Here is a 26,037-nt window from a genome sequence, read left to right as displayed (position 1 = left end):
CTGTAGAAAACGCCGTTTTTGTCTAGCATCCCTGTTGAGAATAACCTTTGCAAATAAACAACAGCTAATAATATAAGATCAAAGTATTTTATTTGATGTATTGACATAAATGACAGAAGAAAAAGGCCATGTATAGCAGGACTACTCAATTACACACTAAGGTGGGCCAGATTTTCTAACCCAAAAATTTTTTTTCCCTGGCTCAGACATGCAAAAGTTAAACACGACCATACACTAATTGCAAATTAAACACAGTGATTTTGAATTGTGATGTGATGGTAAAATAAATATTTGTCAGTCTAAACTGGGTTAAATCTACGGGGTTAATGATGGGGAGGAGACGGAGAGAGACTGAGTACAGCTACAGAACCCACTTTCTGAAACGGACCCTGCTCACCATTCACCGACAATTCTGAGCTAACAAGCTGCATGTTATTCTTGGATGCGCTTGCAGGACCGGATTTAAAATAGCATGACAAACATATCATACCTGTTAAAGCCAAACAGTATCATCAACGTAGCCCGAAGAACATTTGCTAATAAGATGAAGTTAGCTAAGTCAGCTGTCTCATCGTAGCAAAAAAAAAAAAAGCACCACCTACCGTTCTTTATGCAACTTCAAATGTCGGACAAAGTTGGAAGTTGTTCCATCTCCGTCTGTGATTCTCTTCTTGCATGTTTTGCATATTGCATTTCGTTTTTTGTTGACTACTTCGTAGTTTATGTACCCGAAAGAAATTACTCTTGGAAGCATTTTTGGCTCGAGCGTTTTTGTTCTTGTTTTTTTCAAATCTGGTTAATTTGATTGGCTGTGCTACAGCCCACGCTCACATACATACGGAGTGTGGTAAGAATGAATGAATGAATAAAGTGAATTAATGGTCCGCACTTTTTTATATAATATGTATGTTAAATTTTAGATTTGGGTAAAATATCAAGTCTTTTCAAGTAAACAGGTTCAAGTCCAATTCAAGTCCCAAGTCACTGGTGTAAAAGTCCAAGTCAAGTCACAAGTCTTACAACCTTTTTTCAAGTCAAGTCTAAAGTCATAAAATTAATGACTCGAGTCTGACTCGAGTCCAAGTCATGTGACTCGAGTCCACACCTCTGTTAAATCATTTTTCGTATAATAATTTAAAAAAAAAAATTTCTTCACATCAATATGCAAGCCGCAAGTAGAGGTGACGTGGGCCGCAAATGGGCCGCGAGTTTGAGACCCCTGATTTAGATTGTTTCTACATTTTATTTAAAATATTTTGGGGTTTTTTTTTTTTTTTGCATTTTTTTTCACACAGATCTACTTACAGATCCAATATAACCAAGTAGGTTTTACTTTATTGTTTGTGATCTAACAGCTTATGTAACAGCTGTGTAACTGTAGTGTCCTTTGTACCAGAGGTGTGGACTCGAGTCACATGACTTGGACTCGAGTCAGACTCGAGTCATTAATTTTATGACTTTAGACTTGACTTGAAAAAAGGTTGTAAGACTTGTGACTTGACTTGGACTTTTACACCAGTGACTTGGGACTTGAATTGGACTTGAACCTGTTTACTTGAAAAGACTTGATATTTTACCCAAATCTAAAATTTAACATACATATTATATAAAAAGTGCGGACCATTAATTCACTTTATTCATTCATTCATTCTTACCACACTCCGTATGTATGTGAGCGTGAGCTGTAGCACAGCCAATCAAATTAACCAGATTTGAAAAAAACAAAAACAAAAACGCTCGAGCCAAAAATGCTTCCAAGAGTAATTTCTTTCGGGTACATAAACTACGAAGTAGTCAACAAAAAACGAAACGCAATATGCAAAACATGCAAGAAGAGAATCACAGACGGAGATGGAACAACTTCCAACTTTGTCCGACATTTGAAGTTGCATAAAGAACGGTAGGTGGTGCTTTTTTTTTTTTTTTGCTACGATGAGACAGCTGACTTAGCTAACTTCATCTTATTAGCAAATGTTCTTCGGGCTACGTTGATGATACTGTTTGGCTTTAACAGGTATGATATGTTTGTCATGCTATTTTAAATCCGGTCCTGCAAGCGCATCCAAGAATAACATGCAACTTGTTAGCTCAGAATTGTCGGTGAATGGTGAGCAGGGTCCGTTTCAGAAAGTGGGTTCTGTAGCTGTACTCAGTCTCTCTCCGTCTCCTCCCCATCATTAACCCCGTAGATTTAACCCAGTTTAGACTGACAAATATTTATTTTACCATCACATCACAATTCAAAATCACTGTGTTTAATTTGCAATTAGTGTATGGTCGTGTTTAACTTTTGCATGTCTGAGCCTGGGAAATTTTTTTTTGGTTAGAAAATGTGGCCCACCTTAGTGTGTAATTGAGTAGTCCTGCTATACATGGCCTTTTTCTTCTGTCATTTATGTCAATACATCAAATAAAATACTTTGATCTTATATTATTAGCTGTTGTTTATTTGCAAAGGTTATTCTCAACAGGGATGCTAGACAAAAACGGCGTTTTCTACAGACAGCCTAGCATACGCTCTCCACTTGCGAGTGAAAAAAGAAAAAGAAAAAACACCCCTTCCCTATTGGTGTTAGAGTTTACCATGTCAGCCAATCAAAAAAAATGATAAGGCAACATGTGACATTTGGTTGTTTAGGGAGAAGGGGAAGTTTTTAGGAGTGACACCCGCGACGGAAAGCGGGCGAGCGAAAGAAAGAGAGAGAGCGAGTTTTCATATGTGAGACATTAGTGACGTTTAGCGTGTTTGGAGGCTATAGTTAGTTTGTTGTGTAGTTATTGTTTTGTATTGTGTGTCGGTTAGACTGCTGAATTTCATATTTGATCTAAAAAAGCTGTCACAGGCAGATTCCAGTGTAAACGCTGTCTCCACATAGAAAACTGGACTGTTGCACCTCCAGTTGTCAGACCTGCAGGGTTTAGGCCTGTGCTGTTCTCCTCTGTCTTATACTGAACACAAACTACATTTTTTGGACTGGCACAAATAATTTGTGTGCCTTCTTATTTGATGCAGCACACCTGATTGTTCTGTAAATAGATTTAAATGGTTATATAAAAAACGCCTGAGGCCTTGGCTGCATTTTTAGGTAAATAGTACCATATAACTTTGTTGTTTGCAAAACTTGTGCATAATTTTTAGAAATGTACAATTTCTATTTGCATTTCAAGTTATGAAAATGATTCGTTAAACATGTAAAAAAATATAACTTTTTTCTACTCGGATTCTGAATTTTTTGTCTGAATTTAGATCAACTGTGCTAATATAGTATACCAAAATGAAAAAAATAACTCAAATTTCAGATATTTGAGGTTGTGCTGTAAATAATGATACCAAACAAGGCAAGAAAAACATATTTTAAAAGTGAAATATAGAAGTAAAATCAAAAGTAGTCAAGAACGGCCAATTATACCCGGGACCCCAGAGGGTTAAAAAAAAGACTTGAAAGGACTTGAAATTCAAAGTTTCGGACTTGGGACTTGACTTGAAAGTTGTCTGTCTTGACTTGCGACTTGACTCTGACTTGCTTGACTTTACTTGAGACTTGAGGATAAAGACTTGGGACTTACTTGAGACTTGCAAAACAATGACTTGGTCCCACCTCTGCTTTGTACCATTTGGTTCCTTTACTTTAGAAATCTCTGTACATTAAAAAAAAACAAAACACTTTTATTTTTTCCAGATGACCTCAGTGCCCTTATTCCCCTCATTGTCCCCTACATGATGGACCAGGTGTGGTCCCAGCTGCAGCCGGTCATGGAGCGCTTTAACCACTCACTGGAACACCTGAGCCAGAGGGTAGGTGACCTGGCCCATGATGTGGCCCAGCTGAAGAGCAGCCAGCTGGGGGCGGGGCATCAGATGACTCTTCAGGAGGAGCGTGGCGATGGAGTGGAGGAGCGGTTGGACGCCAGATTAGATGAAGTGATTCAGAACATCGGGGAGGTCAAGAGGCAGGTGGAGGCGCAGCAGACTGAGCTGGAGAAGAGGCTGCACTCGCAGCATGTAATGCTGCACTACAACCTCACCAGCTTCAAGGCCGACATCGACGTGAAGCTGAAACGCCAGCAGAAGATGCTGCAGGTCAGTGGATGAGGGAGGCGAGATACCAACACTTTACAGGATTCATGGTGTTGTTGATATAAACCTTTATAATGAATCAGGAGGATGTACAATTAAAACAAATGATGACATTATGACAAACTGAAGCTCAGGGAATTTAAACATCTTTAAAATGACCACGATCAATAATTCATTATTACCTTTTGGTCATTATTGATAGTTCTGTAAAACGTTAGAAGGTTCCTTGAAACTTTTAATTTAAACATATTCCAGTATTTCTCATCCCAGCTTTTCTTTTTTTAAAATGACTTCTGTTATTCCTGGATGTCATCACTGACAGCCTAATATTTTGGCACTATCCCCGGATGCTGGAGAATCTGGAGTTTGTCATCTCATCTCTTCTTCTTCTTTTGTCTCGGTCTCTTTTCTTTCTTACTTTTGTCCAAACTTGCTTTTTCACCTGAGCCACAGAGAGTGTGTCAGAGGAGATGACATGCGGTGCCTCCATTATTTCATTTTTTTGTTCTTGAGCCATCCGATGGTTCCTCTGATGGAAGCAGTCTGGACAGTTGTGCCTTTTCTCGATTCCTCTTGGACACAAAGAACAAGCTTGTTGTTTTCCTGCCTTAGAGATGCAAGCTTGTCTTTTACATCATCACTGCTCTCTCTGCTTCACCTGGAGGTAAATGTGTTATATAGAGGAAATGGGGGGCGGGGCTTATGCAGATTGCACAGGCTGGCGTGCATGTTGCGTGAATCACATGTTTCTGTGCAGGGTACAAATGTTTCCACGAACTGTTAGAAAATGAGGGACCTGGTTTCAGAGCGCTCGCGCTTCATTCTGATACAGCTTTGCTGACCAAAGCGCTGCCGCCATCTTTCTTTTAGACAGAAGAGGCTTTCTCCTGCAACCTTTCCAAACTTTCACATGCTAGTTGAGGCCAGCAGTGTGAGCTCGTGGGTTTTACATGGTCTGACTTCAGAGAAGACTGTCAGGTGTCTGAATGATCTTTCTCCTGAGGTTGATGCGCAGCTGCAGTCGCCTCCCTGAGGTCACTGCTGATGTTTCCTCCCTGTCATTGTGTGGTCAGTCCGGTCGGTGATGTGGGTCATTATAATCTAACATTAGCTGGTGTTGGTGGGATCCTCAGGCTGTTAGAGGAAGCCAGAGTCAGGGCTCATTTTTTAAGTACAGTCTGCTCATATGTCACCAATGAAACACATTTATTAATAACTCCTGTCGCTGATCTCAGGTCAGCCTGCAGGCCATGAACGCCACGCTGACAGAGCTGAAGTTGGAGCAGTGGCAAACGGCTGAGGATGAGCGGGAGCAGGACGACCTCCATCCGCCCACCAACCCTCCACACCAGCTGCTGCCTCCCACGGACGCCTCAGAGCTGTGGAAGGCCATCAACGAGCTGGACAACACGGTGGTCAACAACACGGTGAAGGTGAGCCTGCACACATGAGGACTTTGTTCCTGACGTTCAGCACGAGTGTGCTTTCTGACAGTAAAATCAGAACTGAAACAGGAAACTGAAATGTGTCCCGTGCAGGTGACCGTGCTGATGGAGGATGCGGCGGTGACATCGTACACCGTCCAGCAGCTGAGTTGGCACATAAAGGAGCTGGAAAAGCAGATAAACGACACGGCGCGGCGCAGCCAGGTGCTGTTCATGGAGACGGGGCTGGAGGTGGAGGACGCCAAGGTGAAGGTGCTGAATCATGTAAACGAGCTGGCGGGGAACCTGAGCCAGCAGGTTAAACGACTGGACGATGTGGAGGAGGACATGGACTGCCTGTGGACGATCCCGAACGCCTGCAAGAACAACTCGCGCATTGAATGCAACTGCGAGAGCCTGCAGGCGGCCGTGGCTAGCTTGCAGAGGGACGTGGCCAACGTGACCGAGCTGGCCAATGAGAACAGATTAGCTCTGGACGAGAACAGCAGGGGAGGGCATTGGGGTGCGAGCAGCGACTGGGAGCCAGCGGTGAAGGCGCTCCAACTTGGCCTCCACAGGGTACGAGCAATAAAACTGTAACTAAGAGCAGACTCTACTTTCAGCTTTAACGAGATCGTGTCACACATATGAGATGATAACGATCTCAAACACTAGAGACAGATCCACACAGCATTTCTAAACAGGCTGCTGTCTGTATTTCTGTTTGCTCTCCATCCTCCTCCTGCAGGAGCAGACCAGGATCAGGACTCTGGACCTTGGCCTGACCCACCTGAACGCCTCCGTCTCCGGCCTGAAGCATGCAGAAAGACAGCAGGACGCCAAGATAAAGGTGCTGGACACCACCTTCAATATCCTCCTCCAAGACGCCAGTCGACACAGCAGGGTGCTGAAGATGTTGCTGGGAGACGAGGTGATCGACTTCTTGAAGATGATCAGCCTGAGGCAGAAGGAGAGGGAGGACGAGGAGGATGAGGAGGAAGAGGCTGACTTCATTTCCGTCCAGGCTCTGAAGGAGGAGCTGAGGAACCTGCAGGAGCAGCTGAGAGGACACGAGCATAGCATCATCATGTTGAAGCAGGGCCAGACGGGTACGCTTTTACTGTGAAGGGACAGCTGCAGGCAGCTGACGCTTTTATTTTGAATGAGCCATTCTGTCAGGGACGCCCCCTGCTGGATGTTAGATAAAATGCAGTTTTAAGAAGCTACTTCCTGTTTTTGCTTTGACTCATTTTTGACTCATCTCTCAGGAGGCAGAGAGGAGGTGCCGTCTGCAGACCAGCCCCCCTCCTGGTTGCCCGGTGACCCCAGGAGGGGCGGCAACAACGGACTTCCTGCCAGGGAGCGGCAGATGCTCTTCCACCCTGGAGATGGCGGTGACCTGTGGAACCTGGAGAGGAAGGTGGAGGAGGTGGAGCGCAGGCTGGCCCAGCTGGAGGAGAAACCGTGCTCCTGCCCCAACGTCTCACATGTGGATGCCACGGTGCTGAATGAGCTGATTTGGCTGAAAAAGGGGCTGGAGCAACACCTGGGGGTGTTCAAGAACGTCTTCAGCAACGCCGACGTGCTGGTGAGATCCAACGCCACACTGGAGCTGGATAAGCTGTGGCAGCTTCTGAAGAAGAAAGAGAAAAAGAATCAAGGAGGACGGAGGGAGGTGTCAGAGAGGGGAGGAAAGCGCCGCAGCAGGAGGGAGTCACCAGGTGAGGCTCCAGGTAACACACTGCTGTACAGCGGTGTTATTAATAATAATACATTTTTATTATTAATGTTTTATTGATAGTGGCTGTTTGTTTCTTTTCATTAAAGTTCTTGTTTTTTTGTTTTTTTTCTTTACCTCTTCTTCCATTGGCCCCTCCTCTTCTCTCCAGGTGAGCCCGTCCCCGATGGCCTATCAGAACGCGCCCCGCTGTTCGTTGCTCAGCCTCTTCGGAGCGTCTCTGGCGCTGTTGTTTTTGAGCCGGCTTTCACTCAGGGTCAGTTTTACTCTGGCAGTACCTTCACGGTTCCAGTGGATGGGATCTACCTGTTTGTCCTCACCTTGCACCTGAGACCAGGCCCCGCCCATGTGGTCCTAAGGAGCACAGGGGAGGAGGAGGAGAGGGGCGGAGCGTGGGTGCCTCTGCAGAGGCAGGAAGGAAGTGAGGAGGGGCTGGCTTCCGGGGTCAGCCTCCTGCTGCTGAGAGAGGGGCAGCAGCTGAGGCTGGAACTGAGGGGAGGAGAGTGGGCGGAGTCAGAGGATGACCTGTTCGCGTGTCTGCTGCTCTACCCGACCACCTGAGGGCGCTGAGGACCAATCAGCTGATAGCTGAAGGAACTGGTTAGATGAATGGATAGATGAAGGCAGCTTAGAGGATCAGGAGGGGTGAAATAATCCGACGTTGCGATTTCAGCTCAGAAGAAGAATTCTGTTTTTTTTTTTTTATGTCATATTTAGCGTGACGGCGAGTTTGTTCCAGTTTGGTTCCAGCGAAACACTGAGGAAAAGAATATGAGCCACAAATTTGATAGAAATAAACAAAAGAAAAAAAACTAAACCTCTCAAACTCGCAGTATGCACTCACTGCCACTTTATTAGGTACATCTTCATGTAAATATCTAATCAGCCAATCACAGAGCAGCAGCTCAAAGCATTTAAGCATGCAGACGAGCTGCTGAAGTTCAGACTGAGAAAGGAGATGTAAGAGACTCAAAGTTGGTCTGAGTGTTTCACACGGAAGAAACATCCAGTGAGCAGCTCTCAGGGAGTAATGACTCGCTGAGGTCAGAGGATAGATAGACTGCTTCAAGCTGATAGGAAAGAAGCAGGAAGTCACTCGTTACAGCGAGGGTCTGCAGAAGACCATCTGTGAATGTTCAACAGCAGCAGAAGAGCACAGTCTGTGGTAAGAACAGGAAGCTGAGGCTACAGCTCACACAGAAACCTGGACAGCAGAGGATGGAGAAACGTTTCCTGCTCTGTGAGTGTCAGATGGTCGGCTCAGAGTTAATCCATCCTGCCTGTATCAAAGCTCAGCCTGCTGCTGCTGTGATGAGGGCCACGCCCATCCCTTTCTGACCTCAGTGAACCGTCCTCTGATGTTACAAAGCGAGTTCACTCAGGCGGCTCCACAGTCACAGATATCAGTTTAACAAAGCAGCTTTGAGATGTGGAGGAACGGGAGGGTCTCATCACAGATGCAGCAGCTGAGTGATGATGTTGTGATGATGTCACGTCAACATGGATCAAAACCTTCCTGCAGCTTGTCAAGTCGGAGTCGTGAAGGATTAAAGCAGCTCTGAAGGTAAAAGGGGCTTTAACGCTGTACTAGGTGTACCTAATAAAGTGGCAGTGAGCCTCCAAACTGTTTTTGGTTCTACTGAAAAAAAAGACGGATGTCTGAGCCGTCCGAACATGTTGTGTGATCTTCATATGGAGAGTAACTCCTCGTTTTCATGGATGTGAAACTTTATTATGCTTTTATTTTTTTATTTTTTATTATCAACACTTGCTTCGTGTATCCTGTCAGTGTGGATTCTGGGAGTTGAAGGAGGGTTTGACCCGATGAGCCTTTACTCGTGTTTTGAATCATTAGACTAAAAAGGAGAGCACAGCTCGGCCGCTTGTTTCTGCTAACATTTAGTTGCAGGTTTTGGTTATTTGAAGGTTTTTAAATGCAGAAGCTCGAGTAGGAAAGCTTCCTGCTGAGCTCTGGTTTCATACATGTGACAAAAAAATGGTGTTTCTTCTTCTGCTGTCAAAGCTGAAAACCCTCAGCTCTGTGCAAAGCTGTGAGGCTGAAAGTCTGGATGGACTTCTTTAAGCATGAGTGAAAGCCACGCCCATGTGATGGGCGGGGCTGATAGCAGAGAACTCATCCAGCCTTAAAATGCTCAATTACTGACCAATCAGAGTGGAAATGCTTTTGTTATTTTAAACTTGAGGGAATTTTTACTTTTTCATATTTTACATGAAGAAAATATTTGAATGTAAAGTCGTGAGTTTAATGATGTAAAAACACAGCAGAAAATATTTAAATAAACCCTGAATAAGACAATAAACCAGTGAGACTTTTTCCTTTTAAACATTTTATTCGTCCTCTCGTCTGTGTTCACTCTACAGCGTAGAAAAATAAGCATCAAAAATATACCAACGAAACCAAAATCCACTGTGGCAAAGCAAACGTGATGCAAAAATAACTTCATCTGAAACATCAACTTTTCGCTTCAGTCCGAGCTCACCTGGAGCACCAGGTGGGCGGAGCCAGTGCCGGTCTTGGCAGAAAGTCTAACGAGCCAATCGGAGCAAGAAAAATAAGGGAGGCTCCTCCCCTGAACAAATGGGAGGGATGTTGAAAGAAATCTGCAACGAGCGAAAGAAACGTCTATCGTAACACTTGAAGTGCGCTAAAAGCGGTCGAGCTACCGCGCTAACGAACGTCATCACGGCAGCACACGAACACCTGCGACAGGTGAGCTGAAGACATCATGCTAAATATTAGCTGCTCAAACAAAGCTGCGGTTATTCTTCAACAATAGTCTAGAGAAGAGAAACGAGCCGGCCGGGCTGCGACAGGTGACCACGCTCAGGTTAGTTCGTCTACGCACAGCTACAAAAGTCACCAGGAGGACGCGCTTCCACGCGTCGATCGGCGCCACGACCCACAAACGTCTCCTGATGCTCCAATCAAAGCTGATCAACTGGACCAACAGGAGAGAGTCCTACACCCGTGAGCCGGCATCCACCCGTCACTGTGAAAAAGCTGAAGCCCTCATTGTTTTCATATAGGTGGGCCAGAGCGCCCTGCTTTGGTGGGCCGGTTCTGGCCCCCAGACCATATGTTTGACAATTTTTCAGTTAAAACCTCCAAACAGACTAAAACTCTAAAAAAATAAAATGATGCTGAGTTCAAGCAAACCGCACTGGCTTGTTGGGGACGTTCCTCTGAAGACGGACAAGAGCAGAGTGGTGTTATAACGCTGGCGTCCACCGGGGGGGTCACATGATGGCAGGTGAACCCACGCCAGGCGTCGCAGCCGTTTGTTAGTGTTTATGTTAGAAGCAACGTGTCTGAATTTGAGCTTTTACAGAAATTATCAAACATTTCTCTAAGATCAGGGCCTCGAGCGTCCTTCAGCTTTCAAACCAAGCCGCTCTTTCCTTCTGTCCAATCAGAGTTCAGTGCCGAGCAGACGCTCGGAGCTTCGTGATGTCAGAGACGTGTTGGTGTGCGTGAGCTTGGCGAGGCGAGCGGAGCAGCAGGAGATCCGTGATGAAGAAGTGAGGATGAGAGGGCGACACTGCAGAGCCAATCCAAGAGTTTTCCTCCAAAGTGACATCATCACGCTGCACACACAGCGTTTGAGCTCCTTCACGATGTCACATTTGCAGTAAAACTCTCGCCGTGGTCCCATCAGCTGGCCGGCCCGAACCGAGCCACGTAGGCGCCGCAGGAGGCGCAGCAGGAGCGCGCCGGCTCAGCAGGAAGCTGCTGGCAGAGTGAGCAGAGCTGGGGGGCCAGCGTGGCCGAGGAGGCTGTGGGTGGCGAGCGAGGCGGGGTCCCAGGAGGGGCCGGGCTGGACCGTCCTGGAGTTGGCATCACGTCGCCAGTCGCCGTCTGGGGGATGTCCAGGCGGAGTGGGTGGGTGGGGCCGTCTGATGCTCTGAGGTGATGGGGGGCGTAGCCCAATGATGGGTGCCCGTAGTGGCTGTTGGCGCTGGCAGCGGAGCGACGAGGGCGGAGCATGGTGGCATAGAGGCTCTGCTGTCCCAGAGGGGGCGGGGCCGGTGCCAGCTCTGGGCCTGGGGAGGGAGGAGGTGGAGGGAGGCGGGGCTCGGCGAGGAGCTCGAGGTAGCGTGCCATAACTCATCGGGACGCCGTGAGCTGAGAGAGTCTGACGCCGGTCAGGCACAACCAGAATGTGCTGCTGGACGCTTGCACCAGCTCCTGAGGAAGAGGAAGAGGACACGTCAGGCGGCATTCATGCTCACGTTTTCTGCCACACCCTCAGCGCTGTGCAAAAGTCCTGAAGACGAACACCAGAAATGAGGCGGGGCTCACACCAAACAGCCCGCCTCCATCATTCATCATTCAGTAACTCTCTGCACACGTTTCACTTTTTCCTACAAACGGTGACTCAAGACTTATGCACAGCACTGTGGGCGTGACGGGTTCACATGTACAGCACAGCAGCAGGGTCACATGACTGCAGAGGAATCCTGTCACTTTGATCATTTCCAGGTTGAGATTTTCATCTGTGAGTAGGTTGCCATGGGAACGCTGGGAGCATTTAATCCAACTAAACTGGAACCATTTACAGTCTGAACTACAGAGAGAATCTGACTTCAGTGTTTGCTGGACTACATTTCCCAGCATGCCCGGCCAGCTGCTCTGAGGTCACAGACTAACGACTTTGCTGATTTCTGCAGGACGATGCTGTTATTAGTCGAGTCCTTAGAGATCGCCAGGTTCAAATTCAGGAAAACAGATTAAAGAAAATGAAAAGTGTGACGTGGAGGTGAAGATGGAGGCGAAGGGCCGGCACGTTACCTGAGTGTCCCCAGGAGGAGGGCCCCGAGCTGGGGGCCGTGATGTCTGCATGGGGGATGCTGTGCAGGAGGAGAGGGCCGTGAAGTCGGGGCTGGTGGTGGTGGGAGTGATCTGCAGTATAGGAGGGAGAGGAGGGGGATGCAGGGTAGAGGAGCTGGAGTGACGCAGGAGGGAAGAGGAGGAGGAAGAGTGTCTGAGGGGGGTCTGGAGACAGAGGGGTCCTTCAGGGGGAGGGGAGGAGTAAAGATGGAGGCATCAACGAGAAAACAAAGAGGGAGGGGGAGAAATGAAAACATGTTAATGTGATGAAGAAAAAAAGATGAAAAAAAGAGCAAAAAGATCATTTAAAAAAAAAAAACAACAAACGTGGGGGAGGGGCTTGTATCTTTGAGATGGAAGTCTAGGGGTGACACCGTGATCGTGTCTGCGTGCATGCTGCTGTTAAATAAACAGAAATCTGAATGACTCGGAGTTCTCCCCTCACGTTGTTACAAATGCAGGAATCAAACCCTCGGGCTGAGGGAACGCGGTAAGGATCTGACGCTGAGCGGCACTCAGGTGCTGGGCGGGAGCAGCGAGCTCCGAGGTTAGAAGCTTAATGGGAGAACTAAACTGCCCATCAATGTTTAATGCAGCGGCCTGAGGCGAATCCTGAGGCCTGAATACGAGATGGCTGAACGCCAGCGGCGCCGAAATGCAGAAACGGCTCAGACGGTTCCAGTTAAACATTCTCCATCCTCACGAGTGCTAACGTGTTAATGAGGTCAGGGTGAAACGTGACAGCGTCACTCGAGTTCACCTGGACAGGTTCAGTGATTTTTAAAGATGCCTCATTTTTCTGTGACATGGACTGAATAAAGAGGCTTCCCTGCTCTGCACCAAAGCGCAGCTCCAGGCTGCAGTTACAGCGTGCAACCACAAGGTGGCAGCAGGAAGCTGCTAGTGTTGGTCTGTGTGTGTGTGTGTGTCTCTTACACAGCTGTGGGAGGGGGCGAGGTTTTGGGGTCGCGACCCGATGACGGTCCCGCTGAGGCTGCGGGCGATGCGTCGCAGGTTTTCGGCGCTGTAGCTCTCGTCCTCAGCTGATGGTGGCTGCAGGTCAAACAGGAGAGTTCAGTTTTTTAACAAGGTCGCACAAACACAACGTGAACCCCGTCATCGGCTGAACGCACAGCTTCCTGTTTGCACACCTTCTGCAGGGCTGCCACTGGGGTCCTGTAGGCGTCTCTCTCGATCTCAGCTGTCGGCGTTTTTGAGCGTCCGGGTCCCGACTGCCTCCTCCTCACGCCTTCAAGTGCACACACACACACGCGCGCGCAGACACACACACACACACACACACACACACACACACACACACACACACTTTGAACATCATTTATAGCTCACAGTCACACGGGCAGGATGGCGTCTGCTATCAGCAGCTTCATGTCTGTGACGTAGAGGAGCTGAGACCAGCGTTGGTGCCTCACGTTTGATCCGTTTCAGTCACTGCAGCAAACTTGAAGTGCATTGTGGGTAAACTTTGAGCCGTCCTGTGGGACAGGTATCTGCTCGGAGCAGGTGAGCAGACACGATCACTTCGTAGCTTCTGCTGAAACAATCTGAACTCATTTTATTAACTCGTGTTTGCAGCGCCATCAGTTCACGTTTATGACGGCATGAACAGGTCAGCTGAGCGAAGGCTGCTGATTGATCGGAATCATTAATAAACGTCCCGCTTCAACTTCTGAGGCACCAAACGCTGCAGTTCCTCTGACGTCCAGCAGAGGCTCCTACCTGGTTTGCTGCCACTCGGCTGAGGGCTGACTCCCCGGCTGCCCCGGTGCATGCTGGGAGCCAGCAGACTGGCCTGGTACAGCGATTCCAGCTCTGAAAGCTCCTCACTGGGCGGCACAGCCGCCGCCACCAGTCCCTCTCCCCCAATGCTCTGGGAGCCGTAGTATCTGTTGACGTTTTCAGCCCAGCGCTCCACAGGCAGCGCCGCTGTGGGCGGAGAGACGGGCAGGCGCTGGCGGCTCACTACGGGTATGTTGGCGGGGGAGTCTAGCGGTGAGTACAAGGGCGAGCTGATTGTTGGACTGGGAGAGTCGATGACGTCTTGGTCCAGGTGTAAGCATGACCAGTTCCTGGTTGGATGAGGGGCAGGGGCGGGGCCGGTATGTGGCTGGAGTCTGGGGGTGTGGCCTGAGGCTGCCGGGTGTAATACGGCTCCGGGTTCAACGTCCCAACAGGTGACGGGGTTTGGGGATGCAGCCGGGGTGGGGGCGGGGCTTGTACTGGAGGTACTGGGGCAGGAGATGTTATGGTCCACTGCACTGAAAGCTCCTCCTCTTCAAGCGGAGGGGGTGGAGCCAAGTCTTTCACAGGGGGATCCACACAGAGAGCAGGGAGGGAGCCGATGCTACAGAGGGTCTTCCTGTCCTCCCGAGGTGAACCTGAAGGGGCGGGGTCAGACACTAAGGTTGACCGGATAGGTAGCGGCCCAATGAGGCAGGTGGAGGGAGGCGGCATCTGCTGGTCCAGAGAGGCGGCTGATTGGCTGCTGTGCATCTCTGTCAGAAGTATTCGGCCCGAGAGAGGCTTTTCACTGCGGGGTGGGGGCGGGGCTTGTACTGGAGGTACTGGGGCAGGAGATGTTATGGTCCACTGCACTGAAAGCTCCTCCTCTTCAAGCGGAGGGGGTGGAGCCAAGTCTTTCACAGGGGGATCCACACAGAGAGCAGGGAGGGAGCCGATGCTACAGAGGGTCTTCCTGTCCTCCCGAGGTGAACCTGAAGGGGCGGGGTCAGACACCAAGGTTGACTGGGGAGGGAGCGGCCTAATGAGGCAGGTGGAGGGAGGCGGCGTCTGCTGGTCCAGAGAGGCGGCTGATTGGCTGCTGTGCATCTCTGTCAGAAGTATTCGGCCCGAGAGAGGCTTTTCACTGTGGGAGGGGGGGAAGGAGGGGAGGGAGAGAGAGAGGGGAGGGGAGAGGGGTGTGTTAACGACTGGCTTTACCTCAGAGCTCTGACCCCTCTGACCAGCCGCTCAGCTGATCTGAGAGTCATGTGACCATAGTCTACGCCCCTCCCCCCTGGATGTGTGACTGACAGGTTGTGACAGCCAATGATCTCCCAGCAAACTGAAGAGCAGGATGGACCTCGGCTCATTTGGATTTGCAGCCAGAAGATGGCGCCGTCCTGTCGACTGATTTTAACTAGAGATGGACCGATCCGATATTACTATCGGTATCGGTCCGATACTGACCTAAATTACTGGATCGGATATCGGCAAAAAATAAAAAATGTAATCCGATCCATTAAATATCAAAAAGCACCTCACAAAACTTGCGACACGGCATAACTCGGCTCATAACCGTAGCACGTTGCAGCAGTGTGCGTCACGTGATAGAGCGGCTGTGTGTATTTGTAGCCTCGCTACCAAACCAGCATTTCATCTCCGAGGAAGTTATCCCAGAGAGAAGTAAGTGTGTAAGTTCATCTCTGAATGTTTGTAAAGCGTTCCCATGTTAAGCTTAACAACCGATATATGGAGCGACTGCCTCTCTCTCTCCCTCCCTCACCTTCCTGCTGCTACTTCATGAAACTGCTTAATGATCAGCTGATCGGCTTTTCTGTCGCGAGTCCGTCTCTCTTCTTTGTTTTTGGCCCACTTTGCACCAGAAAGAGGAAACCAGCGGCTGAACAACAGCAGCACGTTTAAGCTTGATAAGCTGTTGTTAGAATGTATTTAATATTACTTTCTACACCAGGATCCTTTTCTACGTAGCTGACGGCTGGTAACTGTGCAGGGGCGGATCTAGCAAAGTTTAGCCAGGGGGGCCGATAGGGCATGAACAGGGAAAAGGGGGCACAAAGACATACTTTTCTTTCTTATTCTCATTTAAAATGTCTCGCTTTTAATAAATAATTATCTGAATCTTACACCCAAAGTTTTAATCTGATGTAAAATGTATAGAAGTCCATTACTGTATATAGTAACTGTTAAGTCTAATATACCCTAGTAAGCTATAGTACTTTTTCCTTTGGGAAGGTACCATCTGTGCAGTCTGCAGTTCTGTAGAAGAAAGATGTTGAATCTATTTAATTATTCTTGAAAAATAATTTATTTCTGTGCATTTTATTTCACACTGCATCAAATTAAAGTTGATTACGTCGATTAAGCATCATGAGGTGGAGGGTGGGGGGTGGTTCCCTATTTTTTTGCTGGGAGTTTGCAACCCTATTAGTTAGGTTGCTTAATATTTCTGCTAAGTACTCTTTAAAATACCAGAATAGGGAGGATGGAGCAGGTTTAAGTTTATTAGATTGATCAGTGTTGCTGAACTATGAAATATTTTGGGTGCAGTGTATTTTTTACATACAGGTATAACAGAATAGCTTTAGTGTTGTTGTTTATTTAAACTTGAGTATGAACTTATACAAAATGCAGCAAGATATAAAAAAACAGTTTTATTGATTAAAAAACACACTATATCGGATTCATATCGGTATCGGCAGATATCCAAATTTATGATATCGGTATCGGACATAAAAAAGTGGTATCGTGCCATCTCTAATTTTAACGCACTGATTTTAGTTCCCACGATTATGAAATCAAAAAAATAATTAATCTGAATTCACGTCAGTTATGAATGAAGCGTGTGTTTCCTTTACGAGGGACAGGATGTGACATCAGGGGTAAAAACAGTTTATGGGGGTGTCAAACACGCGACCCGGGGATTCAGAACTGAGCTGGGCTGACAAACAGAACCGTGGTGACGTTTTTAAAGACGTTCAGTTTTTCTGCTGAAAATGTGTTTCAGATCAGACGTGATGTGTAAATCACACAGACCCTGTCACAGAAGTGATGTCACCACTAGGTGTCATCGCCTTAGAACCACAGGTGTGAGTTTGCTGCACGGGACTAATAATTACTGCCCGATTTATTCCTAGTTTAATTTTTGCTCTGGTTGAAGCTCTCATCAGTTTCTTACATCCTCCCCTGAGGAGGTAAGATGCCAGCAGGTGTCCACTGAGCATGCTCACTGTCGAGAGGAGACGTTTGAGTTTTGAGCTCAGCTGAGGATTTACACCTCCAACCTTCACAGGTTCTGTTCACACATCAGGAATAACAAGGTTTAATACACAGAAGGTAACATGGCTCCACCTGCTGGTGCGTTCTGATTGGCTGATCAGGCTACAGCGGTACCTGTGCTGTTCCTGGAGCTGCTGCTCCTCCTGCCGCTGCGTCGGTTTCTCTCTGCCTGCCTCTGAGTCCTGCGGCTGCTGCTGCAGTTGCATGCGCTGCTGCAGGCTGCGGGCTCTCCTCATGCAGCGCTGCAGCCGGCTGTGACTACTAGCTCCGCCCTCAGCCGCCACCGGCCGCAGTTTGGCTGCAGCCGGGTCACGATTCAACAGAAAATCCACAATAGAAGGAAAATGAAAAGAAAACAGAAAGAGACAAAAGAATAAAAAATGAACCCAAAGATGCAGAAAGGAACTCGTTATGATGATTTCATGCAAAATAATCTGACAAAGAAAATTCACAGCTGACAGGAAATCAAACATCGCACCGCTGACATGAAGGTGGCGTGGTTATTAACGATGAAATGGAGAAATTAAGTCCAGACAGAACGTTAAAGTAAGAGAATCACAACCAAAGAAAAACAACTGAAACCCGGCTGTCAGCTTCGAGGACGCCTCCGACATGTTTGATCATCTATGGCTGACACCACTGAACCGCGGGTTCATGTGTGGCCTCTGATTACAGCACAGGAAGTCACACATGGACCAGTAAATAACAGAGGCTGCTGTGTGATGCAGCCCAGTGTGAAACAGCCTTTCTGTGCTTTTCTGGGATGTTTGCAGGTTCTTAGAGGAGCAGAGCTCACGGCTTCTTAGATTCACTGCAGCTGCTTTTCTCTGTGGTGAGGAAAAACTGACTGTGATGATGGTCTGTTTGATAAATGGATGACTTTCAGAATTAAACTTCTTTCCAACAGAAGACATCGGGACCATTAAATGAGCAGGGACACAGACGGGCTGCAGATAAAGGCCTGACCTCCTCTGCTTCAGCCAGAATTACAGGATGAAGTCGAACTGTGACCCCGTCCACCTCTCCCGTATACAGCACTGTGTCATATGCCTACAGTGACACTCTTCTTCTTCTATTACTTCCTCTCATCTTTATTCTGTAACAGAAGTTTAAAACAGGCGTTATGAAGCCAAAAGTATCTCTAGCGAACCGTTAGTATCAGGCTGTAAGTATGATGACTCCTGCTCTAAAGCTTAACATGGGAGTTTATGGGGACAGACTCACTGCTGCCTCTGCTGGACACCAGAGGATCTACAGGGGGCGGGGTCACTCTGAGGACATTTCCTGTGTATTTTTAATGAAGACAGTCTTCACTTTGTCCCACTACGGAATGGATCCAGAGCCAAATCTGATGAAGTGAATCGAACCCTGAGCTGAGTGGGAACACTCTGTGATATTTACAGACCGTCATGGTTCACATCTGACTGACACACATGAAGCAAACAGCTGCTAATACAGATGCAGTAATGATGTCATCAAAAGCCATCCCGATGTTTGTTTGGACGAGCAGATCGGTTAAAGCGCGATTCAGCTTCTCGTGTTCGTGCGTGTGTCGGCCGTCAGGTTTCTGCTTGGTTGTGTTCAAAGTGGAGAGAGTGTGGTCAGTGGCAGTGGGAGGAGCTTACAGACTGCTTCATTGACAGCTGACAGCGCGGCGGCGACCTCGCCTGCCTGCTCCAGACGCACCGACTGGTCCAGCAGGAGCTCCGCCTCCGACACGCACCGCTCGTAAGTGTCCGATTTACCTACAGAGGAAAAAAAGAAGACGCACACATCTTCAAACTTTGTATTTTCACGGAGTCCTTCCCGACTCCCCCACTCTGATTTTCCACTGAACTCCGAACGCCTCGATGCGTCTCTTCTTCTGCTCGCGACATCAACCGTGAGCGACACTAGCTAACATTAGCCAACCAGTCAAACAACCGACTCGCAGCACGACACAAACGCCACATAACGAGAGAAAAAACAAAGAGGAAGTAGCAAGAGTGAGAATTACAGCAAATGGGATTTTCAAAATAAAACAATTTTGTATGAAATCGTGAATTTAGTAACAGTCTGAGCTGAAGCCTGAAGAGTGTGTGTGTGTCTCTGTGTGTTAGTGTCTCTCCGTGTGAGTGTGTACCCTGGATCTGCAGCTGGTCCAGGTCCAGGTACTTGCTGGGTCTCGGGTTGAAGCCGAGCGCCGCCTCCCTCTCCTTCTCCTGCCGCCGCTGCTGCTCCTCCTCCCTCGCTCTCCTCAGCACCTCCTCCTGCAGCTCGTCCAGCTCGCTGCGGCCTGCAGAGGGCGCTAAAACAACATCATCAGCATTAATACATAAAACATGTTTTCACGGCGGAGGAAAGTCGACCTGTTGCCACGCCGAGCTGAGAGCTAAACACAAAGACGTTCGTACCGAGGCTCCCCCTGCTGGATGAACTGAGCTCCTGCAGCAAAGCGCCGCTGCTCTTCGAGCGTGCGTTCCTCCACGAGGGTCCTGAGGAGGAGGACAACGAAGGCTTCTTCACCACACACTCCCTGAAGAGAAGAAACAGTGACACGTTTAGCTTCAGGAGCTGAAGTTCTAACCCTTCGTTTCATATAACAGAGCCAATCCTGGGTTTAGAGTTCAGTAAACACTCATATTGTGTTATACAGGTTCAGGGGCAGGGTCATTCTTTAATGACTTTACAAGAGCGAACTCTCAAACCACCAAAGGAGTCACTTAGCATGACAAAGTCAGGAAAGTTGGATGAAAATGCGAGTTTAACTGCTGCTGCAGGACGGGGTCATAATCAGCTCTGCTCCTAATCTGACAAACTAACTGCAGAAACACAGCCACAGGGATCCTGCATGTTTTCTTTTATGTATTATTTGTTTTTACAGGATCTGATTGGTGCAAATGGTTTATTTTTGCCAAATGCTTGAGTAAACAGGGCACGTGGGCAGTTCAAGGACCACTGAAAAGGTGGACATTCCCTGATTATGCCAGTTTTTACAGCTTTGTTCATACAGAAGAGAAAATGTGCATTTTTAAATCTGCTGAAAGATTTTTATTTATTTTATATTTAAATTATTTTTATTGCATTGTTTTCTTTTATTGCAATGGAGTTTTTTTTATTATTGTACCTTTTATTTCATTTTGTGTTTTTATCTTGTCTTATGTTATTTTTTATGTCAATGTTTCTAATTATTTTGATTGTGTTCTCTTACACGCAGGCCATCTCACATTTCAATTTACTCCCTTGTTCTGTCTTTAATAAATATAGTTATTTTACTTAAACAGTGACTTTGTTTCATGTAAGGTAGGACACGGTCGGCCGATCGGAGTATTGATCGATTGGTCAATTGATGACGACCTTCTGGAGCTCACCTGTCTCCCGGGTTCAGGTCCAGGCTGACCGGGCTGCTGCTGTTCCTCTCGCTGCTCTCGTAGCCGCTCTCCATCCTCTGGATCAACCTTGGTGGAGCGGCAGGAGGAGCTGCGTGAGGCAGCGCGGCTCCTCCTTCGTTCTCGCCTCCTGGTCCATCTCCACCTCCTCTGTGGCTGCTAGAGGAGGAGGCGGGGAGAGTCCTGGAGGAGCCCATGCGGAAAGGCGTCACCTCCTGCAGGGCCGAGGAGGCGTCCTGAGCTCCACAGTCATCAAGCAGGGGCGCTCCGAGGGGGCTGTACCCCGCCTGTCTCCGCCTCTCGCGGTTAAAGATGCTGTCGATGTTGAGCGCCTCCCTCCGGGGCCTCCAAGCCGGCCGGTACCTCCCTGTTCCTCCAGAGGAGCTGGACTTTGACTCGCTGCTGGTGCTGTCGGCCTCCCAGTCCTGAGCTTTCCCAGCGGAGGAGGAGGAGGAAGGAGCAGCGCTGCTGGAAGGGAGGTGGTGGTGGTGGCTGCCGTTCGAGGAGGGGCGATTTCAGAGGAGAAGCCGGCGGCCGGCAGAGACGTGGAGGAGGAGGAGGAGAGGGGTCGGCTGTGGATGATGTTGCTCATGGTCTCCTTGAAGTCTCGCAGGCGGCTGGTCGATGATGAGAAGGAAGACGAAGGTTTGGGGAGGTGACGAGGAACCTGCTGCTCCTTTAACGTCTCGCCTGGGAGGAGGAGAAAAGGAGGAGTAAGAAAAGACGACAAGGAGAAGGAGTAACCTTACCCCGGAGGAGAGTGAATGAAGGAGGTGGATGAATGACTAGATGGGAAATAAAAATATGGCTTCACCTTCAGAATCAGCTGATCTACGCCCTGAGACTTGGCTCCACCCACATACACTACACCTACACAGCTGGTGCTTAATTATTAGAGGTCACAAAAATGCCACTAGAGGGGGCTATGGCCCAGCAATCATCCTGCTGAGCTCAGCGAGCTGTGAAACTCGAGTGTTTGTCGTCAGGCTGAGCGTGGGCTTTTAGACTCATTTCACATGTCAGGCAGTTCACAGAAGAAGTCTTTGGCCTAAGCCCCGCCTACCCTCACTGTGGTAACCAGCCGACGACGCTTCGTTCTCAGGTTTAGACCGCCGGTGGCGGCTGGCGCTCCGCCTCCTATCCCCGGCCACGCCTCCCTTCCTCGGAGGCTGATGCTGCTCACCGTCCGTCGTGTGGCCTTAGCAACAACAAGCACGGCAACAGATGTTCACAGCGTGACCGCCATGACAGGAGAAAGAAGCAGAATGCATGAATGCGATTGGCTGCATAGATGGGTCACATGACTGAGGCAGAGCAATGAATGTGAATGAATGTAACTGCAACACGTTCACGTTCATTAAATCCTGTTTCATCGCACCGAGCGTCCAAAACACAAAGATGGAGAAGACTCATCGTTTATTCTGGAAGAAAATACAAAATACATTTCCTGCTCATGTTGGCTGTCTGACAAAAATATGGTTTAAGCTCAAGATTAAATTAAAGCCCAGCTTATGATAGTGCTAGTTACTCGCCTTTGATGAGCACCAGCTCCTTTTTTAAAACTAAAGCTTCAAACTGAATGCAGTGGAGTAAACTGAGGCTGGCTGTTGATGTGGGCATCTCTGCTAGGAAGAGAGCCCAAGGATTCCATCTTTGAGTTTAGGACCGCTGGTGGACTCTAAAAAAGGGTTCCTGTGTCTCCGGTTCTGACCCACCTACGGTATCCAGGCTGCAGAGCGAGGCACGCAGGGCTCCGTCTGGGCGGTCGATGCAGATGACGGTTCCCTGGGAGTCGGAGGAGTAGTGACTGGCCAGGGACTCATGGTGCGTGTGGGAGGGCTGTCGGTACGAGTAGCTCTCCGTCGACGAATCGGTGCGAGTGTCGCTGGAGATCGACGGCTCGCGGCCTGGGCGAGCGGGAGGTGGAGGATGAAGGGAGGAGGTCAGTGGAGATGGACTCACACAAACACAGCACAACAAAAACACTTATCACAACAGACACGCCTAAACATTAAGAACTACTTCTACTGCTCCTCCAGCTGCCGCCTGCCAGTAAAAGTGTTATTGGAGCGACTGAGGCTGGTTTAGTTACCTGAGTGTTTGCTGCTGTGCTACTACTACGACTCCTAGCTGTGTTGTAGTTACCCGAGTCTTCGCTGTCGTAACAGGCCTTGTTGAGGTGGTGGAGGTCAAGACGTGAGGGCAGGTCCTGCGCAGACACCGGCGTCCCCCGCGGGTCGGCGTACAGCAGCAGCAGCGGCTGGTAGTGGCCTTTAATGCAGCGCGAAATCACGTCGATCCACTTGGGCCCGATCTGCAGGACAGCGACAAAAACCAGCAAGACGTCAGTGAGTCTGAGACCTGAAGATCAGGTAAAAAGCTCGTTTCATTTCACCTTAGATCATCTAGTCAACCAAACATGTCTGCTTTTCCAACGCTGTGGACCGAGAGGCTGCAGAGAGCAAAAGCTGGAACACTAACCAAGCACCAGAACCTGCAGGTCCTCCACCATCCAGCAGAGGCTCCAGCGGTGAGCCAGACTGATGCTAACACACACGCACACACACCACTACAGCAAAGAGCTGCAAACCAATGAGAAAGCAGCAAGAACATCTCTAAAAAAATGATAGAAAAGCAAATAGAACCTGAATCTAACCGCAGACACAAAGAAACGCTCAGTGGGTCTGAATGCTTCGCTCTGAGCGTGATTTCAATGCCTACTCGTGTGTATGACGTCAGGGCACTAGTGAACAATCCCCTGGTTCTTAAACTGAAAGTTCAACAAGCAGCCACTTTGTTTCCCCAGGTTGCTGTGACGGTGTTCCTAAGCATCCTTAAGCTGGTCCTGGATCTGTTCTGGAGATCTGGAGCTGGAGGAGAACTCCAAGCAGAACCTGCAGCAGGTGCAGAGCTGGTTCAAAGAGCTCACAGAGGTTGCAGCACAAGGCTGAAGCAAAATCTGATGCTCTGCGTTTACTTTAATCTAAATATATCCTAAATGGTCGAGTGCAGGTTAGAAGACGTTTTTAAAAGACACCAAATCACACTGAGCAGTTCCAGAGCTGCAGAGCTGTTACCCACTGAAGTCTGAAATCTACACTGAAGCAGTTTCACAGCTGCTAACAGGTTAAACAGCAAGAACAAATGTTTGAGGTGAGATGTGCAAACTTGAGAACAAAGGGGATAAAAAGCTGCAGTTCCTCTGACGCTCCAGCAGGGAGTCTGCCCCCATAGACTCTCATGTTAAAACTTCACAGCAGAAATAAACACGTTTACAGGCTGAAACACAAACTGTTTGTCTCTACAGGTAATTTAATAAAAACTGTTTTAAACTTTTGTTACAGAATAACGATTAAGAGGAAGTGAAGAGAGGAATGAGCAGAAGAAGAGTGTCACTATATGCGGATGACACAGTTTTATATATCGGAGAAGAGAGAGGCTAACAGTTTATCAGGAGACGGAGACAAACAACTGTTAGGGGCGTGGCCTCTGTGACTGACAGGTAGATGGCAAACAGGCGGAGGTCCCTGAGCTCTCTAACATGACCAATAACACGGCTGCTGTCTGCAGTTAATTGGATGTCACTGAGCTCTGATTAACACTAAGCTGTCTGTTTGTTGCTCCTGTTGAGGCTACAAAGCGCAGCCCTGAAAACAGTGGGTGGAGTCACGATGCTGCATCCAGTTCTTATCTAAAATCTCATTTCAGTGATGCCAAAAAATAAAAAGTTCCCAGGCATCTGGCTCCACCGCAGACAATTCCTGTTCCCGTAATTACCAAGATTTAACTTATTACCTCTTTTTAACCTTAAGTGTTTCTGTATAAACTTCAGGCAAAAGTACAGAAACAAATTTAAAGCAATAATCTTGAAATAATGGAAGATAATTCAAGCCAATAGTCTGGAAGGTGAGGAGGAGCCGGTGCTTTACCGGCTGCAGTCGGGACGTCCAGATGCTGACAGCAGCTCACGGCTTGGTGATGGAAAAACGTCTCCTTCCCATCCTCCTGCTCAGTCTGTCTTTGTAAAATCCTCCTGCTCGATTACTTCAACACTTCCTCTGATTCTTCCAAACATCCAAAAGCTTCAGCCCCGCTCGGCTGTGACAGGACGTCCGCGGGATTCAGCGCGCCGCGTCGACCCGGCCGTGTGAAAAAAATGTGTTTGTTTAAGAGAAAGAGACAGAATGAAAGTCTGCAGCGTGAGCAAAAGTGTCGCTGTGGTGTGAGCGCGCTCTGACCACACCCTCCACTCTGTCCAGCTGGACTGGTCAACAATAGAGGGATATCCTTGTTTTCACAACCAGCAGAGAGCGAGGGAGTGCGGGGGAATGACATCTCTCTTTCCATCAGAGCGATCCGAGAGCGGCGATGACAGAAGAGAGAGGCGACAGGGAGCAGGAGGCAGGAGGAAAGAGGTGATAGTGAGGAGGTCAAGGGATGGACAGGAAGCACATGAAGTCATTTCTCTTCCTGACCACACACGGAAATTTGATTGTGTATCAGTTAACCCCACAACTCCCAAAGTCTGGGCCACCGCCCCCTGGTGGGCTGTGGAGGTGTTGCAGGTGGGCCCCCTGCAGCTTAAATAAAGCAAAGCAGCGTGACTTAAATAACGAGGCTTTTTAATCCATAACCACCTGCTGCTCATCTGGGTCCAGATCGTGGTGGTGTGGGTCTAAACACCCACAACACCCTCTTATCAGCCATCTCCTCCACCTAGAGGACAGATGCTGAACCCGAGCTCCTCAGCCTGCCTCTAAGGCTGAGCCTGCAGAGGAAGCCGCTGCCCACAGCTCGCGGTCCACTCACACCTCACCACCACAGATTGCTACACCACTCTGCTGCACTTCCTCCTCCGTCCTGAAGATGACCCCAAGGTAATGAAACTCCTCCTGATCCAGCTGCTTCACACTCGGCTGCTGACCTTAATGATGAGAACCACGCCCCCATGTCCACACGGTGAGATCACGTGGCTCTGAGAAGTCTCCTAACAGCAAACCGTTCTTTTTGATGCAGATTAAAGGTCAAAGCGTTCCTTTACATCACAAACACACATACACGAAACGCACTCGTATTACAGTCAAACTACAGCAGAATCTAAACCGCCTCGGTGGTACTGCACCTTGTTATAACTACGTTATTACTGCAGTACCAGAAGTTAACCAAATGTCTTGGCGAGCAGAGAAACTTGGTGCATGCTCCGCCTCACGACACGACCGTCAGAATAAAGTAAAGAAAAGCAGCGACATAAACCTCTACACATCTGTCGCTGCAGCTGTTTCTACCTGCGTGCACGCATACCTCTTTGACGTGTGCGTCATCAAAGTACATCCACCGGCGGATCTTAGTCTGGAAGAAGAAAGTGGAGTAATGTTTCCCGTAGTAGCACACCATCCCGACCAGGTAGAGCTCGGACTGCCGAGCCTTCTCCTCGGTCACCCTGTAGAACAGCTGCAGAGAGGGGAAGATGTCACCGCACGCCGCTGACACTCCCGTTTACCCTTCGCTTTGTTCGGACCGTGATTTGATGCCGTGTCTTC

General features: G+C 48.5%; 3 protein-coding genes across 4 annotated transcripts in view; 1 reads left to right on the top strand and 2 right to left on the bottom strand.

The window, feature by feature from the left end:
• Positions 1-9,912, top strand: part of mmrn2a (multimerin 2a) — a 37,857-nt gene extending 27,945 nt beyond the window's left edge. The window contains exons 6-11 of one of the 2 annotated variants that reach the window (XM_013265547.3): positions 3,681-4,081; positions 5,314-5,511; positions 5,617-6,081; positions 6,251-6,611; positions 6,771-7,235; positions 7,392-9,912. In XM_013265547.3, the coding sequence (XP_013121001.1) occupies positions 3,681-4,081; positions 5,314-5,511; positions 5,617-6,081; positions 6,251-6,611; positions 6,771-7,235; positions 7,392-7,801 (2,300 nt within the window). In that variant the 3' untranslated portion in view covers positions 7,802-9,912. The remainder of the gene's footprint in view (positions 1-3,680; positions 4,082-5,313; positions 5,512-5,616; positions 6,082-6,250; positions 6,612-6,770; positions 7,236-7,391) is intronic. The other variant, XM_005462200.4, reaches the window with a different exon arrangement.
• Positions 9,913-11,303: 1,391 nt separating this feature from the next.
• On the bottom strand, positions 11,304-14,092 carry LOC100710888 (extensin). The gene is made up of 5 exons (XM_019366657.2): positions 13,830-14,092; positions 13,241-13,338; positions 13,026-13,142; positions 12,051-12,271; positions 11,304-11,447 (listed from the first exon to the last, which is right to left on the bottom strand). Exons 1-5 carry the CDS (start codon positions 13,879-13,881, stop codon positions 11,405-11,407), a joined length of 531 nt encoding a protein of 176 aa, XP_019222202.1. The 5' UTR covers positions 13,882-14,092; the 3' UTR covers positions 11,304-11,404.
• LOC109194525 (inactive ubiquitin carboxyl-terminal hydrolase 54) overlaps positions 14,063-26,037 on the bottom strand; it is a 31,205-nt gene continuing 19,230 nt past the window's right edge. The window contains exons 9-19 of the mRNA XM_019366659.2: positions 25,799-25,948; positions 22,643-22,811; positions 22,213-22,404; positions 21,561-21,695; positions 20,986-21,187; positions 20,480-20,932; positions 19,523-19,644; positions 19,252-19,416; positions 18,755-18,874; positions 17,244-17,427; positions 14,063-14,976 (exon numbers count right to left, since the gene is read on the bottom strand). Of these exons, the coding sequence (XP_019222204.1) occupies positions 14,097-14,976; positions 17,244-17,427; positions 18,755-18,874; positions 19,252-19,416; positions 19,523-19,644; positions 20,480-20,932; positions 20,986-21,187; positions 21,561-21,695; positions 22,213-22,404; positions 22,643-22,811; positions 25,799-25,948 (2,772 nt within the window). The 3' untranslated portion in view covers positions 14,063-14,096. The remainder of the gene's footprint in view (positions 14,977-17,243; positions 17,428-18,754; positions 18,875-19,251; positions 19,417-19,522; positions 19,645-20,479; positions 20,933-20,985; positions 21,188-21,560; positions 21,696-22,212; positions 22,405-22,642; positions 22,812-25,798; positions 25,949-26,037) is intronic.

This window comes from Oreochromis niloticus, linkage group LG13, assembly GCF_001858045.2.
Source record: "Oreochromis niloticus isolate F11D_XX linkage group LG13, O_niloticus_UMD_NMBU, whole genome shotgun sequence".
Lineage (NCBI taxonomy): Eukaryota > Metazoa > Chordata > Actinopteri > Cichliformes > Cichlidae > Oreochromis > Oreochromis niloticus.
This window is presented reverse-complemented; position numbering and strand designations above follow the sequence as displayed.